This window comes from Perissodus microlepis, chromosome 17 (genome assembly GCF_051167445.1).
Source record: "Perissodus microlepis isolate ML-2025 ecotype Zambia chromosome 17, ASM5116744v1, whole genome shotgun sequence".
NCBI classification, from domain to species: Eukaryota; Metazoa; Chordata; class Actinopteri; order Cichliformes; family Cichlidae; genus Perissodus; species Perissodus microlepis.
This window is the reverse complement of record NC_140477.1, coordinates 32238304-32255229: the sequence shown is the minus strand read 5'-3', so window position 1 is coordinate 32255229 and position 16926 is coordinate 32238304. Positions and strand designations below refer to the sequence as shown.

The window sequence follows — 16926 nt, the reverse complement described above, 5'->3', positions numbered from 1 at the left end:
AAGGCTATAGCTTGTGGTGCAGGATGACCTAGTTATTATTAAAGGCCTAGGCCTTGCTTCCCAATGTCACTAAAGTCTATCATGTCAACAGTCATGTTTGCTACAGCAAGTCAAGCCGGATCAATAAATCCAGAACTTCATAGAGATTTCTCCTATTATGTCTTATTTGGGAATTGTGATGATAAAGAAGTCCTGCACCTTTTCAGATTCATTCTTGAGTGCATAATTAATTGTCATTTGGAAAAATCCTGCACTATTTGTGTGCACTTAATAGCATTTCATTTCTGTGCTAGGCTTTGAAAGCCTACGTCCAGAGGGGTGTTGTGTCACTCTGGTTCAGTCTTTCAGTTATACTTGGCATTCACTCTCTGAAACAAAGGTCATGGTTTGCACTTTAACAGCTTACTTTGAACAATATCATCACCCAGATGTTTAATGTTCTGCATGGATCAGAGACTTCTCTGGTTTGTTAAAGACACACTATCCACCCTCATACGGACCTGCAAAATGTGGAATTTTGGCTTCTGAGATTGCAGCATCATTACACTCGTAAACACTAAATTTGTGTACTTGGACAAGACAGATAAAAGCTAAATGCAAATGAAGTTCAACAGCCATTTTTGCCTTTCGATGGGACAGAAAGGAGGATTTAAATGTGCTCATGAGCTCTACTAAGCCTCACTGCAAGTGGACAAATCACTATTATATATTCCTGTGCAACTGTTTATTTGGGTTTCAGTGAATGGACAAATTGAGATATTTTTCATGCATCATTGTTTGCAGTGATGTCATTTCCCAACCTGCTACAGGATGTTTTTGTTTTACATTAGCAGGCCACAGTTTGTGCATGGGCTTGAGTCCCAAACCTGAAAGCTAAAACTCATACAGAGTTACAGATTACTATACACTGCTCTAGCAGCTAATATTGATCACGCATACTAAGCAGCATAGTGTAACATCAGTCATTGTAAGTTTTTGGTTTTAAAGGTTGTACTGTGAAAAATAAAGTGCATTATGTTGGATATTAATTCGATTTCTCTATAAAATATTCCTTCTTAATCTACCTCACGCACTTTGAACTTAAGAGTTGTAGCAACTTCAACGGGCAGTGATAATTTCTCCCTTTCAGTTTTCTGTGTATAGCTCTTCAGATTCCCCCCACCACCACCTTTTACATTTTTTTTCTTCACACAGGACAGCACAAACGTATGTCTAACACAAAAGAGATCCAAGTAAAAATAAAAATACACACAGTTAGAATAAAGTAGGGAATGACTATGTTTGACACTGAATCCCTGGAATATTTCCACTTTAAAGTTGGAAACTTGCAGGTTTTGTGTGTTATGTTTTGTTTTTGTTTTTCCCAATAATCTAATTTTAGGTTCAAAAAGAGCTGTGACCTCTTTTTATATCACGAATGCTGACTGGACACATTTATGCATTGATAATATACTAAAAAAGATTTGTTACCTATCATAGCCACAAGCACAATCAGCACTAAAAAACAAAACAAAAATACAAAAAAAAACCCCGTTACATAAACTCTTTCCGCTCAGGAGGTTATATGGAGGTAAAACAAGTCAGAAATCACAAAGAGAGAGGGGGGGGGGAGAGAAAGAGAGAGAGCGAACTGTATTTACAGATTGTGCTTGGAGACTAATATAGCCTGTCTGGTGGAGCTGTGGGAACTACAACCCAGGCTTTTCTCCACCTGTGCACAAGCACGTGCAGCTGCATGGCTCATTATCGTGTGCGCCCGTGCGGGCGGGCGCGCGAGCGTCTATAAATGAGCGTCTTCGTTCGTTCAGCAAATTGTGCGCCATAATTTGCGCCATAATTACACGAAACTGCGCTTGGTTTTGATGAAACAACAAGTAAGAAATAACTTTAAGCTAACGTAGCATAATTTTAATAATAGTAATAATAGTAGTAATAATATTCATTAACTCTGTTATTGTTATTATTGCACTAGCTTACCCTTTAAGTAGGCCCGTGCTGCTAAAGCAGCTGTTTTAGCCCATGTTAAAATCTTGTTCATGCCTGTATTTTCAGCACTGCAGCTTCGGTTCAGGAATTTAGTGCTCTGTCCTTAACAAAAGCTTTGCTTTCGGTGTTTCCTTTCTGTGTTGTATCTTAAATATGAACACAATTAATGTTACCAATTTTAGCTTAAAGGAAAAAAAAAAACACTTGCAGATACTCTGCTACAATGTTACTACAAACTTAAAACAATATAATGGTAAAACATCACTTATGATCTAAAATCACATTTGCAGTTAGATTACTCGGATAAATTTGTTCAGCAGGAAGTGTGTGTGCAAAGAAGAAAGAAAATTAGGTGGGAAATGTATTATTTCAGGTTTTCACAAATATTTATTTTATTTATGATCACCCTAATTAAGAGCCGCAGGTGTATGTTGACGCCCCCTAGCGGCATGGATGTCACGGCCTCAAGGTGTTGTCAGCCTGCAACATCGCTCCTGTTGCAAGATCTCACACCGGGGCTTCACACTGCAACACTGCAAGTGTAATTATAGATGCTCGCATCCTATAAGACAGACACGCGAGGCTGGTTTAATGTTGCTTTGTGGAGTCTGAATCCCCGCTCGTAGCCATGTACACACCTCACACAAGAAATAAATTAGAGGTTTAAATAAAGAGGTTCAACAAGTGCAAGTTTGAGTCTTTTTGGTATTTAGAATTTGATGCTTTCTCTGAGTATTTGTGCATCCCCCAGAATTTCACTCACCTTTGTCTAACTATACTCTTTAGCCATCACTTCATTTTAGAGCCTGCTATATTTAATGCCTTGTCATTTTATAATCGTATGATCGAATGGCAAGGGAAAAAAATGGTAGAAATGATCAGAAATCTATTACGGGCAGTGCAATGCAGACAATGTCTCACATTTTAATTTATATATTATTTTTATGTTTCAGTAGACAAATAATCAAAGACTGGTCTTTAAAATAATAACATCACAGTCACTGCTGTAGGTAATTTGAAGAATATCAATAGTCTGAATAATAATGAATTTAGTAAGTAGAAATGTCACGGTGACATTGGAGAAGACTTTTGCATCATCAGCACCTTCTTCGGTGTCTGAAAGTGAATTGGAGCGGAGAGAGAGGCCTCTTTCTCTTTCCCATGGGGATCAGATAAATATAGCCCCTAAAACCCCTCGCGCTCACCCTCTTTCTCTCTCTCTCTCTCTCTCTCTCTCTCTCTCTCACACACACACACACATTTACACATTCACACTCTCGCTTTCATATGCACACACGCACACCACTTGCTGTTTGTGTAAAAGTGATTAGCCAGACACAACTGCGAAATTGTTACCTTTATAGGAGCCAAGCCGCAGAATATCGCGCAAAAGCATACAGCGTGTGATGTGATGGTGAACCTGTGGTCTAAACTGTAACCTCCTGTCAGGGAGCATTGTCAGGAAATTCCAGGGTAAATACTTTAATAAAGGGCTACACTGATTTATGCTCAATATTCACCTCTTTATGCCACATCCCATCATCTGAAATATGATACAAATTAGATTTATGCCTTCCTGCAAAAAGCATAAATATAAGGTAGGCTATACGCGCAAATTTTCAGGATTGAATTTACTCTATAGCAAGCTAATCTCAAAGCTTTTACACGTTTTTTTATTTTTATTTTAAAATTTACGATTACATATTATTCATACACCTTTGTCAGTATTTTTAGTTATTCTTATTAGCATACTATTGTTAAATTGTAACTTTAAATATGTTTTTAAACGCTACCACGTCAATCGCAACAGCAGTAAAAAAAAAAAAATCTAATCCTAATCTAAATTCTAATCCTTAGGAAGTGTAAAGTAAAGTGTAAAGTATAACTCATTTTTTTTCTATTTCAATTTCTAAATAATGAAATACTTTGAATTATGCTGATAAAATGAAAAATTGAAAGTAATGTTAAAAACATATATGTTATATATTATTATTATTATTAATAATATTTTATATATTCGATATTTTTAAGCCTGAAAACAGACAACAAAATAAGATAGCTTCGATTTTTTTATGTAGGAATATTAATAATGTATGCTTTACACAAACTGTAAAGTTATTCAAATTAAATTTACTATTTTTTTTTACCGTGAAAAATGTTCCCTGAAAATAATGCGATTTTTTTCTCAAATCACGTGTCAAAAATGTTAAGAATGTTAATAATGAAAATTGATTTTTAATTCTTTCTTAGATTTATTTACAAATAAATTCAGTTTACAACACAATATAGCTACATAGAATTACATATATTTGTATTTTTTTTAAATTATTATTATAAACAGTCTCTTTTTTTCCAGAGGTTTTGTGTCTTGTATGAAAAAGAAGCCAAAGTAACTGTCCAGTTGAGCTTCTGTTACAAAAAGAAAGGAGAAAAAAAACGTAAAATAATTACCACAGATCTCAAACAGGAACAAAGGGGAGAAAGGAACAGGTAAAAGTCAAACTGGCAAAATCATTTGTCTTTTTTTATACAAATATTTACAAATATTACCTGTACAGAAAAAATCTTCTTTTTCGTTTTTTGTTCTCTGTTTTTCAACAGTCTTTACATGGCTTTACAGTCCAGTGCTGCCTATAAATTTGTGCTTTTCACACTTCCCAGTAATAATGTCTCTATATAAAAATAAGAGTTTGCTTTCTCTTCGGTTTGAAGTCATTGTGAAGGCCATTTGGACACTGCCGCCGCCGTCGCTGAGGGTAAAACGTGTCCAGAAATAATATTTGAAGGTACACTGAGGATGGGCGCGATAGCGGCTGAGGTCCGGGTCAGAGAGAGGGACTGCGCGCTCAGCAGGGCCGACTGAACGGTCACAGGAGGCCGCAGGAAAGCCTGAGCTGCGCCCGGCGAGGAAGAGGAGGCACTGGACACACCGATTATATTTTCTATACTGAATGAAGGTCTGTTTGAAGGCTCTGATTTGATCATAGACGCCGTGCTGAGACTACTGAGTTGAAGCTGAAGGCTCGGGCTGAGCTGAGAGTTGAACGCTTTTCTGTTTAGCTCCGCCGAGGGCAGGAGAGGGACGCCCGGGGGCAGCATGGGACCTACAGGGGGGATGTACGGGTACTGCAAAGCAGCCGGATGGGAATACGCCGCCGGGTGGATACCGTAGTGTCTCCCGTAGGGCCCTCCAAGACTGTACGCCCCGAAACTTTGCATCATGAGAGCAGTCTGGTCCCTGAGCACATCTGGCTGAACTCTCTTGAACCTTTTCCTCCTCCTGAGGAAGCTGCCGTTGTCGAACATGTCCTCTGAAGCGGGGTCCATGGTCCAGTAGTTGCCCTTGCCGGGGTTACCAGGTTCCCGGGGGATTTTTATGAAGCAGTCGTTGAGAGACAAGTTGTGACGGATGGAGTTTTGCCACGCCGGGAACTTCTCACGGTAATAAGGGAAGCGGTTGCTGATGAACTCGCAGATCCCGCTGAGGGTGAGCTTTTTCTGCGGGCTTTGCAGGATAGCCATGGTGATAAGTGCGATGTAGGAGTAAGGCGGCTTTACCAGGCTACTCTTGGGCTTCTGGATCGCACCTGGCGCTGCGCTCTGGTCTTGACCCTCTCCTTTTCCGGTGCCCGATTCTGCCTCCCCGGCGCTCTCGCAGCACGGACTCCCTACCCCGGACCTCATCTCCTCTTTCTCCACCTCGATCTCGTCTTCCACCTCCTCGTCTCCCGTTTCTCCCCGGAGGTCGTGCAAGATGCCGTCTCCTGGGCTGTCGCAGTCGCTGTCCACCCTCTCCATGCCCTCCTCATCTCCCTCGCCCACTACGTCAATATCCACGTCCTCGGCTGTGAGCACAGTTTGGCCGGACATGTCGCTGGCTCGTTCGCTGCCTCCAGACAGGGTCATCTCACGTCTTACTGACACCGTTTTATTTTATTTTTTTTATTAAAAAAGTCTCACTGCAGCCGAAAAAGACAGAGCAGCCGCGCGATCAGTGCGCTCGCGCTGCTGGTTGTCAACAGATCGGATGCTTTCCCCTCCCCAAAAATCTAAATGTGATCGAACCGGACGCCTGCCAGTCCAGCCGACAAGGAACTTCAAACTTCTACAAATATTTCTCCACTCGGTCAGTGAGCAGGCCCGCGGAGCAGCGCGTCTCGCCTCGAAGTTGTTTTGCAGACAGCGCGACTTTTGCGCTCCGACGTCCCTTCTCGGTGCTTAGATTTCCTGGACGAGCGATATTTGGAGAACCGAGCCGAGATGACACATGCTGCTCTTAAAAAGGCCGGGGCTTTTAACAAGACTGTCTGATAGATTACTTTCCTTCCCCACTATAAGATATACTATCAGCGCTGGACACGTGGTTTGGTGACGACAGACGCCCCCCTGTCCTCTCTCCACTCTCCTCTCCTCCCTCCACCCACCTCTCCTCTCCTCTCTGTTAAACCATGCAAACTGGAGTTGTTTCATGGATTTGTCAACAATGGGACATCAGCAGTGCTGCTTTCCGCTTATTTTTGTGTTCGTCCGTCATAGACCATTTAACGGTGGCAGAGGGAGGAGGAAGAGGAGGAGGGGGAGAAAATTGGCTCGCGTGATTGAAAGATCTGACGCGCAATAATGTGACCGCGTTAAAAAACAAACCAAAGCTTTAACTTTGCTAACGCGAACTCTGCTGACAACTGCAGAATGAAAACGACAACAGCTAAGTTAACGGAATCTTCCTTCAAGTTCATGAATGTCTTGACTTCTATATATTTATAGAAACTGTTTAATTGTGCATGCGTAGTTTATTTTTAATCCCCACACTTTATTTTAGCGTAGAGTCCGTGCATGTAACTCTCCTCGAAAGGATGCGTTAGACATGTTTTTTATTATTGATATTTTTGCTTGCTCTGTTCATTCGGTGCTGGAATTGCATGCCTCGGTGCTCCCAGCTTTAAAGCCCGGTCGCGTAAATCCAAGCAGCGAATGCAAAGCATGAATTCCAGTCTATTTATTCCCGCAGGATTTAGCCGAGGTGGGAAGAATATTGAAGAAGCGGCAGCAGCGACGATGAATGGGACGAATGCAGAATTTCCTTCAGAGTTTGGAAGAGGTGCTAACGCCCCCCCCCCCCCCCCCCCCCACACACACACACACACCAGTGTCCGAGTCACCCCGAGTTTTTGCATTTGAAAAAAAAAAGTAGGAAATGCGGACAGCGGGTGAGTGCAAAGAGAACGTTTATTCACAAAAGCGTGAAGGTGAGCGGTGCAGGCTGAGCTCTGACAGAGGGGGCACGTCAGGTCCTTTACACAAGGCTTCCTGCGTCGCGTGCGAAAATCTGGGAGGACTGATAGGAAAGCACGAGCTGCTGTATTTAGGCCGTTTGTCAAAGCGGCTTATCTTAACGTATGTGTGTTAAAATAAAAACAGCAATTTAGACATTTTCGAGCTTGACATAGGCGCCTTGAACGTCACCCGGTTTCTGGAACCTCTCAGGAGGAAATACCTAAAAATCAGCACGAGCCAGGTACTTAATGTCGGGGCTTTATTCAAATAAAATTAACGATACAACACTGAATTATTGTTATTATTATTATTATTATTATTATTGTACTTAATTTGTATAATTTGGGGAGTAAATTTGATCCCTTAAGTGCCTTCTGCAGTTCACAGCGCCTCTTCACCGGCACCTGAGCTGGCGAAACTAAAAGTGGGATTAAATCAAAACACCATCATTAATAATGCGTGTGTGTTCGGGTCAAAAGGACGGAATCGTGGATTCCGATCGGACTGGCTCCGCGTTAATCTCTCGATGACCCGCGCGATCTGGAGGTCCGTCAATACCGGGGCTACTTAGGAGGTGAATCCAGAGGCTCGCGTCAACTTTCATCCTGTTCATCCGCGCGGCGAGAGTGTATTTAAGGAATCGCTTATTTGCTTTGTGGATTTGTCAGATATAAAACATTTTTTTAAAATATATATAGTTGCGTTTTAATTGACAGATTTTTTTCAATATATTTTTTTTCTTTTTAAAAGGAAAACTTTCTCCATCAAAGTTCGTTCTTTTCTTTCTTTCTTTACATTCGGGCGTTTAACAGCAGAATAACTCATGTTGGGCCCAATCAAGAATCCTCCTTTTCTTTGTCTTCTTACGGAAGAAATCTTTTACAGGAGCAAAATAAGAGACACGTGGGTATAGCAGATGTTTGAGTTTATTTATTTATTTATTTTTACAGTTTTCTTATATTTTTGTTTTACTTTAAAGAATCAGATGATCGCAGAACAGCTGTCCTAACCCCCCTCGTTTAGGAAAGGCAGGTGCAGCAAGCCTTCATTAAAAATAATAAAAGAAAATCCCGGAGTTGCAGTGTTGTGTGAAAGGCGGCGTAACTGCTGATATAACCTGACTGCAAAAGCACCGAGAGGGGGTTTCAAACCCGTCCTTCCTGTGATCTTTTGAAGCCTCATAAATCCGCTTTTATACCTCCGCAGTTTGTTAATGAAAAGTACGTTTTAAGCACGCATGCACGGCTTAGCGCGACAAAACCTTTTAGTGTAATAAGCCATCTCGTTCCTGCATGAAACCAACGAGTGCAAGCAGGAGTGTGGGGGTGGCTGGGTGGAGGTGGGAAGAGGAGATGGCGGTGGAGCAGCAGAGGCAGAAGCGGCGGCGGTTGAGGCAGCACAGGTGATGGAGAGGAAAGAGCCAGCACATGTGATGAGTGCACGCTGTACCAGCAAGGTCACCGAACAAATAATTGTCATCATAATAAGGCATTATGCTCCCGCGATTCCTGCTTTCTGCCCCGTCCTCGTGCGTCTGTCCCTGGGTTCAGAGGTCACCTGCAGAAGCTGGGAGGTTGGAGGAGTGCGTTGCTCAGAGACACTCTGGCGAGGCTAACGCCTCAGACTGCTACAGAGCTGATTTTGTCTGAATGAATAAAGGTGACAGGAGACGCTTATTATCAAAATTTGTTGGCGAGGGGAAAAAAAAGGTGAAGATATGTGACTTATAATTTATTTTTATTTAGTCTACCAGATTGGACAGCATGCTTATTTTGTGATAATACTAATACTACTACTACTACTAATAATAATAATGAAGGGGTGAATTATTTTAAAATAGTTGTAATTTTCTGGTATACAAAGTATTTGTAAGTTGTATAAATATATACAAATTATATGTTTATATAAATGTATTAATATAAATATTTAAAAGTATGGCCGTATTATATTTTTAATTTTCGATCATTTCCTGACACAGGCGTCAGGGCTTTTTAGAGTAGAAAACTACTGGAGGTTTTTTGGAAGTGCTGTCCTAATAACATCCCAGTTGGCACACAAAAACATTCGGAGTACAAACAGCTTTGTAACAGCTTTTCCTGTAAAACTCTCAAAAGTAACTTTGGCGTAAAACCTCGCGTGCGCACTGGTGAAACCAGGATCTTTATTTCCCTGCAAAATATGCTCAAGACATCTATACATTTGTAAAATATTATTTTATATAATTATTCATTTGCATGTCTTGAGGGAGTCTTTGGAAGAATGGAAGAGAAAAGAAAAGTTGTGCATGATGCAAACATGACAATATTAATGCTCAAAAATGCAACTTTACATTGAAGCGGGCTAAATAATTCACGTTCTTGCACGGATTTACCGCAAAACCAGATCTTTAAAGGCAGCTCACTGATCAGGTGACAGAGTGCATCTCTAGGGGCAGCATGCGACCCCCAATGTGACGATAAACTGATACATTCTTATTGCGACCATTATGTTAATTATTTCACAGCAGTCAGTCAGATCTTTGGATTGTCACATTAAATAAAAAACGAAATAGCTCAATATTAGAATATCACAACAAAACTTTACACATTCTTCTTCCCCAGAACTGGATTTTTTTTTTCACATTTTACTCGTAAAATCCAGAAGGCAGGTATGACAGCTTTTCACCTCCCCTCCTCTTTTTTGTGTTCGTTTCTTCCTCTTCTCTTTTGGAAATCACCATTTTCAGCCCTTCTCAGAATCCACTCTATCAACCTGCGAGTTTCTGTCAAACAATATGATGGAGCTCATTTTTTAACCCTCCCTCCTGCTGGATCGGCCGCAGCCAAATCTCTCACATGTCACGTCAAAAGCAAGAAAAAAGGACCTAGAATGGAAGCCAAAGATCCGAGCGTGTATGCTGTCTCTCTCTCACTGTGTGTGTGTTTGTGTTTTGTTGGACGTCCCATCTGTTTGACGCGTCTGTATAAAGACACATTTCAACAGGTCAGGCTGCGCAGTTGCAGCAGGTGATCCATGAAACGTCGTGCCTTTACTCACTTTACCATTTACAGTTCATTCACGGGCCGTTTTTGGATGCTAATGCGGTTTTATATTTTTAATGGGGATCGATTGAGCGATAATATCACGTTTAAGGGGACACACCCCACGCCTTTCTATTGATTTCCCAGTCTCAAGTTTAGGTCTTCTTCTTACAGCCACTGTTTTCCATCTTCCCTTTAATAGTTTCCCCCCAGATCAGCTGCTTGTGTTTCAGGTAGGAAAAGAAAAAAAAATTCAACTAATTTCTTTCATTCTTTGAAAAAAAAAAATTGGGGGGATTGCACTCTTAGTGGACACTGGGGCGATATCTGGGTCAAGCGGAGAGCAGAAATAAACTCATGCACAGCTTAAACAGCGGTCTGTCACTAGAATAAGTCGAATACCTTTTTTTCTAGCCTGATGATTTTCGTGTTGTGACGTAAAAGATAATTTGAAATAAATCAAGCAAACATGAGAAACAACAATAAAATAAGAGAACGTAATATATGAAAAATCGGAAACGTGGAAAAAAAATCAGAAGATTTTATTCCCGTAAGAGATGTGTCTGGTTACAAAGAAGCACACGTTACTTTATTGTCGCTTTGGATTAATATTGACTGATCATTTTCACGTCCTTTAATGTACACAAGCCACATTTTTTCATTTGTTTTTACATACATTTGTATTACAATCTAATATCAAATATTTTAATTCGTAAACACGCCGGCCTTCGCCCCTGTCCCACCCCTACGGCTGCCCGTGAGTGAGAAGCCCCCAGGAGTAGGCTGGTTGCGTGGAAACTCGCAGGTGCTGGTGGGAAAGTGACACCTTCAGTTAAATGCAGCCGGATTACCATGCCATTGTGTGCTTGTTAAATACGCGCGGTGTCACCCTATTTGTAGGTTCATTGTCATTCAGATTAAGGACTGAATCGGAATATCAGTGTGTTGCGAGAGCGCAGCGATTCAAGCCGTAAACAGTGCAAATTGGCCCAATTGCGGGCATTTAGCGCGGTGCCAAAACACGCGCACCTCGTCTTTGAACTGAATCACTGAAAGAACAGTAAACGATGTGCTAATAGTCACAGCCAAAGATGTCAAATGATAAAGAAAGCATCTCACAAATACCTATAAATATAGCGCTCACAGACTCATCTCCACGTTTTTAACCAGTGTGTAAGTTTCAGAATAAAAAGTGAGGAAATCAGTGCATTTAATAAACGTTTCACTGGATATTGATTGTATTGGCCCTTTGTTTTCAGGAGTACACTTGATTTGAGGTCATTTGTCATTGCATAAATTCTTGAAATGCAGAACAATAAAAAAAACCCTTATCTCTCATTTCTTTGATTTCACAATGAAAATCTTCACGCGCCAGTATTAATGTTTGCATGCAAAGCACCTTTTCCCCATAAGCATGAAAGAGAACTCTCATTCAGCTCGACCCCTGAACTCAATATCCTCCTGCCTATTGATGCATATATATAAATAAATGTAACATCACAGTAAATTACCTCCTACATCCCGCCTGCCCTACACATAATAATACACCTTCACATAATCTGTCAAGTTCTTCACAGAGACACTTTACCTCTTCACGAACCCAATTATTGTGGGAGAAAAAAATGAGATAATGAGACAAAAGCTTTCGGTTGGAGAGGAATGGTGTTTTCATTGTATGATTGACCGAAATGTGTGTTTGTGTTTAAAACGTATGTGTGGTGTGACTTACAAAGATGTTTAAAAATGATCTATAAAAGGTCTAAGATCACATTAGTATCACTTGTCTATAACGTGCTTGCTCTCTTGCAGGCCTAATATTATTCCTTTAATCTCCAAACATAATATTTTACATTTAATGTATGGTTTCCCCTATTTGCTTTATTTAAAAAAATGTCCTTGCCTGTTATTCCTGCGGGGAAGTGCATATCACACATCCTAATCAAAGTCCTGGTTCTGTCCGTTGAAATTAAGGACTGCACCTTTAAATTGTCAATTACTCTGAGGTTAAGTGGACTGAATAGACCCAGTGATTCAAATCAGGTGTTCCACCTGATCGCACATTGCTATCTGACTTCATTTCATTTTTACCCCAGATGGCGAAGTGCATTTCACACACAAAGAAAACATAAACTTACTTAGTTTAAGCAAACCTATTTTTACCCCCCTCCCAGTATCCATTTAAATACATTTAAACTGGTCATGAACACCTAAAGAGTGCCTGAGTAGATGTTGCAGCCTTTAAGCTATGCTTCAGTTCTCTTTCACACTAAATGCAGCAACAGAACTATAGCAGTAAAAATACACAAAACCTTTATATAAAACACAAGATAAAACCATCTAAAATTATTGCAACAGTGTTGCATTACAATATTTGCTTTTAGGTAGAAGATTAAACGTCTGCAGATAATAAAGCAAACAGCATAGCGGGGTTAACGACAAAGTTATCTCCCTTGCATCCATGCAGGGAGTCCAAAGTAAGCATCAATATTTTACAATCCCTCCAGAATCCTCTTCAAAGATGTAATCAATGCCTCCTATTCATTATCCATGTGTATGTCTTCTAGGTATGGCCTTTGTCATTAAGCAATAATTCTCTTCGCCACAGTCCCACATTACTCTGCAGCTCCATACTTTTACAAATGCCTCGGGGCTATAAATACTAATGAAATCTCTTTGCTTAATTTGATTTTGCTGGTACACTTGCAGTTATGGCTGAACTTTCCCACGAGAGAGGCTGATTGAACACTTTCAAGTCCTTATGGAAGCAGGAAAACATTCCAAAGAGCTGGGGAGATCATTTCCATAATTACCCCGATTGGCAGCCTAATGACCTTCTGTGACAATAAAAAGATCTCTTGTTAATTCCATTTCTGTCGCTGACATTCAAGAGATTCCTATCTTACATGTTTGAGGGTTCACAAGATAACAAGTGTACTTTTTTTTCTCCCTGTCGTTTTTCAGCGAGCAAAAGAGCAGCCCCATTCAGTTTGGCTCCCCCCAACACACTGCAGCGATGTGCCTCCGCCTAGCTCTGAAAGGGATCTGCTTGTGCCTGCATGGCTCGTCCACCCTGCCCAAAAGTTGGATAATTTATGGGCCTGAGGGAGATTATAAAGATGGATCTTTGAGGCAATCAATTCTCATGTTGCGTTTTGAATGGTGGGATAGAAATGAAGTGCAGAATAATTAAAAAGATCACAAGTCCCCCCTCGCATGTAATAATGAGTAGCTCCAGAGGCAGTGGGCTCTGCCACAGTGCCGGAGGAAGCGCCTTTGATTTGACTAAGAGGACAACCGGCCTGGTCCAACACTCTGCTGCACAAAAGGGGAGATTTCACCCACCGCCACACACTGAGGCAGCCTTGAGGACTGTGTGCTTGTCCACCAGCGAGATCATAAGCAGATACTGTTGTCACAGGAAGCAGCAGGAGGGGTGGGGGGGGGGGGGGGTTGTTGCTTGGATGTCAGAGTGACTCCAAGCTGGCATGAAAAGTGATGGAGGCGGCTGTTTGGAATATGTTTCACAATGCTCAGTGTTATGGGATTTTAAAATAAAATCCATGCGCCCTTTGCATATGAATTCGTGTCAACATGTACCATCAGGCCTCTGCATGCACAATTGTGAGTTGTTGTGTCCTGATGTAGTCAAATACAGCCTTTTTTATACTTCTGAATGCATTAGGCCAAATGTGAGACTTGTGTTTGTTGGTTGGCTTTTGGAAAATAACAAGTTTCTGAGGAAATGTCTAGGTCCAGTCAGGCTTTGTTGCATGAGTACACTCAAAGATTGATAGCGGTTCAATTTTTACACGCACACACCACAGCTTCTCAATATGATCACAAAATAAGGCAAAAAGGACACTGCTATGAGCTTGGGAGGGTATCTTAGAAACAGATGTCTGCGTGTGTGGGTGCTTTTCTCTGCTGGATAGGGGGGAAATGTAATGACACCTGGCAGCAGGCTCACACTGAATATCATTTTTCTGGTCACTTGGTCAACTCAATGTTGGCGAACTGCACACACTTTGAGAGTAGAACACAGCTGCAGGCAGCAGTTAGAGTAGATTTTCCTTGTAAAAAGGTGTTAACATGTATTAAGTGATAACCTTGCATAGTTCTTTTATGTAGTCGAGATCAAGTGTACGTGCAGGACTCGTGATTCATCCTCCTGATGGTTCTGAAAAATGCATTTTTGGTGTTTTGGTGGAGTTTTCTAATGCACTGAACAAATAGAATACCAGTGTTGCAAATCTCAACGAATGAGCTAGGGCATGATGATAAAGTTGCAATGTTAATATCTGGAAGCATTGGGGATGATTGAGTGTTGCTGGGCAGCTACAGTTGTTTACTTAAAAAGATCAATGGACACAGTTTTGTTCTTGAGCCAATATAAAAAGTGACAGAATGTAACAGAAAATGTGAAAAATTCCGACAACGTTCAGGAAATGTGGGTCATTTCTTATTGACACATTGAGAGTCCAGATTCAAGATTTTAAAGCTTTTGATCAGTACTTGTGTAGTATTGGTAGTATTACCATAATGATAAATGATGTACGTAGCTTCAAAATCATGTGTTTGAGTGTTTGTGCAATTTGTGCATAATGCTGAGATTTGATGTTTTTGTGTCATGTGAAACCAAAATCTGTACGCTTTTGAAATTGAAAGGATGATTTAAAAAACAGTGAAGAAGGACCTAAGATTCAGCACATTATATTATTCTCTTTGAGAGGCAGCTTTTGCTCTAAATATGACTTTACATAGTCATTTTATTCAGTTGGGACCATATGCAATGGCAGCCTCTGAAGAAAACAACTTTATGCTTGTTACTCTGTGCACATACCATCGTCCTGTTGAGGGCACAGTTTCATGCCATCTGTTGGCTAGAACAGGTAATAAGAGCAGTTGTGAGTTTATGCACAGGATGTGTGCCTTGGTGTAAACTGTACTCTACCCACTAACTTAATGGATGTGATAAGCTGTGTAACAAGTCCATAGAGCTCACCCTTAAGTTGCTTCAAAAAGAGAAAAAAACAGCCGAGTGAAGCTTTTGTACCTCTTAATCTGCTTGTTAATAATCTAGGCATCTCACTATTCTTTATTCCCCCTCAAGCCGTTTCTGGTTCAGGAACTTTTGGAAAATCAGATCAACCAGGTCATTTAAACATGTTACAGAATCATCAAAGATCTGCAGTTAATAGTGATTTGGCTGGCTTCTTCTTGGCCTGCAATGTTACAACTCAAGAACCAAAGGAGAAGCTAAATGGCTAATGGGGCCATGTGACTGGACTTGAGAAAGCAACTCAGAACAGAAAATCCAATTATCATGTTAGAATTCTGCATGAAAACAGTCTATACTAGAAATTAGAGGCATTCCAGTCAGATGACTCCTGTTAGTGTGGCTAATGTCATTTGAAAGCGCCTTACGCCTTCTTTGAATGTTATTAAATGTTTACAAATGAGTATAATGTGCTAAAATGCGATCAGAAAATGGTCTGGTTATTCAGTGTAGGCATTCAGTTTGAGCAGTCACTTCCTAAGATGGTTTAGTGATGCATTATGGGTAACAAACATTGAGTTGAAGCCCCACAGAAACACGAGAAATATAAATGAAATATTAAACAGATTTTTAGGGATCCAGCAGTGTCCTTTTATGTTTATTGGAGAGCAAGCATGTCAGTTAGGACTGGGGACCGAGAGGAATGAGCGGTCCCCAGCTGGACTTGAAACTTAACCACCAGGACTAAATGATTCTGCAGCGTGCATACTGAAACATTGCTAAAACAGTGTTTTGCAAAGTTACTTGAAATTATGGGCTCCAAAGAGGATGCTTTGTGCTTAAAAAAAATTGCTTCTCCATCCCAGATGTTTGATTAGATGGAAGATCATGAAACATCTCTTTGTTTTATTTCACCCAGATGGAATCTCTGCAGCAGACTTCATTGTGCTGCTACAGCAGAAATGACAAATGACCTTCATTTCTCTATTCAGCTGTAAAAGATAATATCATGGACATTAAATAATGATGATGATATATATGTAAAATCCCAAACACATATATGTGTTCCGCACCCTCATATAAGAATCCCTTTGCTAAGAAAGTGACCCGAGTCACTCAGAGCTCGAGCGTATGTACATTCTACCAGTCGCACTTTAGTTTGCGCTTCTTTTGTTCCCTAGATATTAACAGTTTGTGGCACTTATGTAATGATTACCCATTTTATTTCCCCTACAGGGACTTGTCGTCTTGGGTCAGGTTTTGCTGCATCCTGCGAGGGGCTTTCAAACTTTCTCACAAAGGCCCCATTCTCCTCTGTGTTGCTCTTCTTCATCACCCAGCTCCAGGGCATGGCAGAGCTGCTCAAACCCCTGTATTGTCTGGGCAAAACCACATATTAAATTTGCCCTGCATAAGCCATTTCATTGAGCTGCTGCAGGAATTCCTTTGCTGGGTCATCTATCTGTGTACATGGTTTGGACACACATTTGAAACAAAGCGAGCCAGTCAAGGATAATATTGAGGAAGCTACATACATTTCAAGTTTTGCAGCATATGTCATTTCTGTTTCATGCTCTTTTGGCATTAGAGCGGTTGGTGCAGATCCATGCAACGGGAACACTGCAAAGCTGTAGCTGCAAGCGATCCAAA

At 40.8% G+C, this 16926-nt stretch overlaps 1 protein-coding gene across 1 annotated transcript; it reads right to left on the bottom strand.

Moving 5' to 3' along the window:
- Window positions 1-4263: 4263 nt before the first annotated feature.
- Window positions 4264-6282, bottom strand: foxd3 (forkhead box D3). Its single transcript, XM_084911161.1, has one exon. The coding sequence runs from the start codon at window positions 5890-5892 to the stop codon at window positions 4699-4701; it is 1194 nt and encodes a 397-aa protein (XP_084767287.1). The 5' UTR covers window positions 5893-6282; the 3' UTR covers window positions 4264-4698.
- Between the last annotated feature and the right edge of the window lie 10644 nt (window positions 6283-16926).

Coding starts and splice junctions, on each gene's coding strand:
- foxd3 (XM_084911161.1), bottom strand. CDS start 5,892: ATGACCCTGTCTGGAGGCAGCGAACGAGCCAGCGACATGTCCGGCCAA.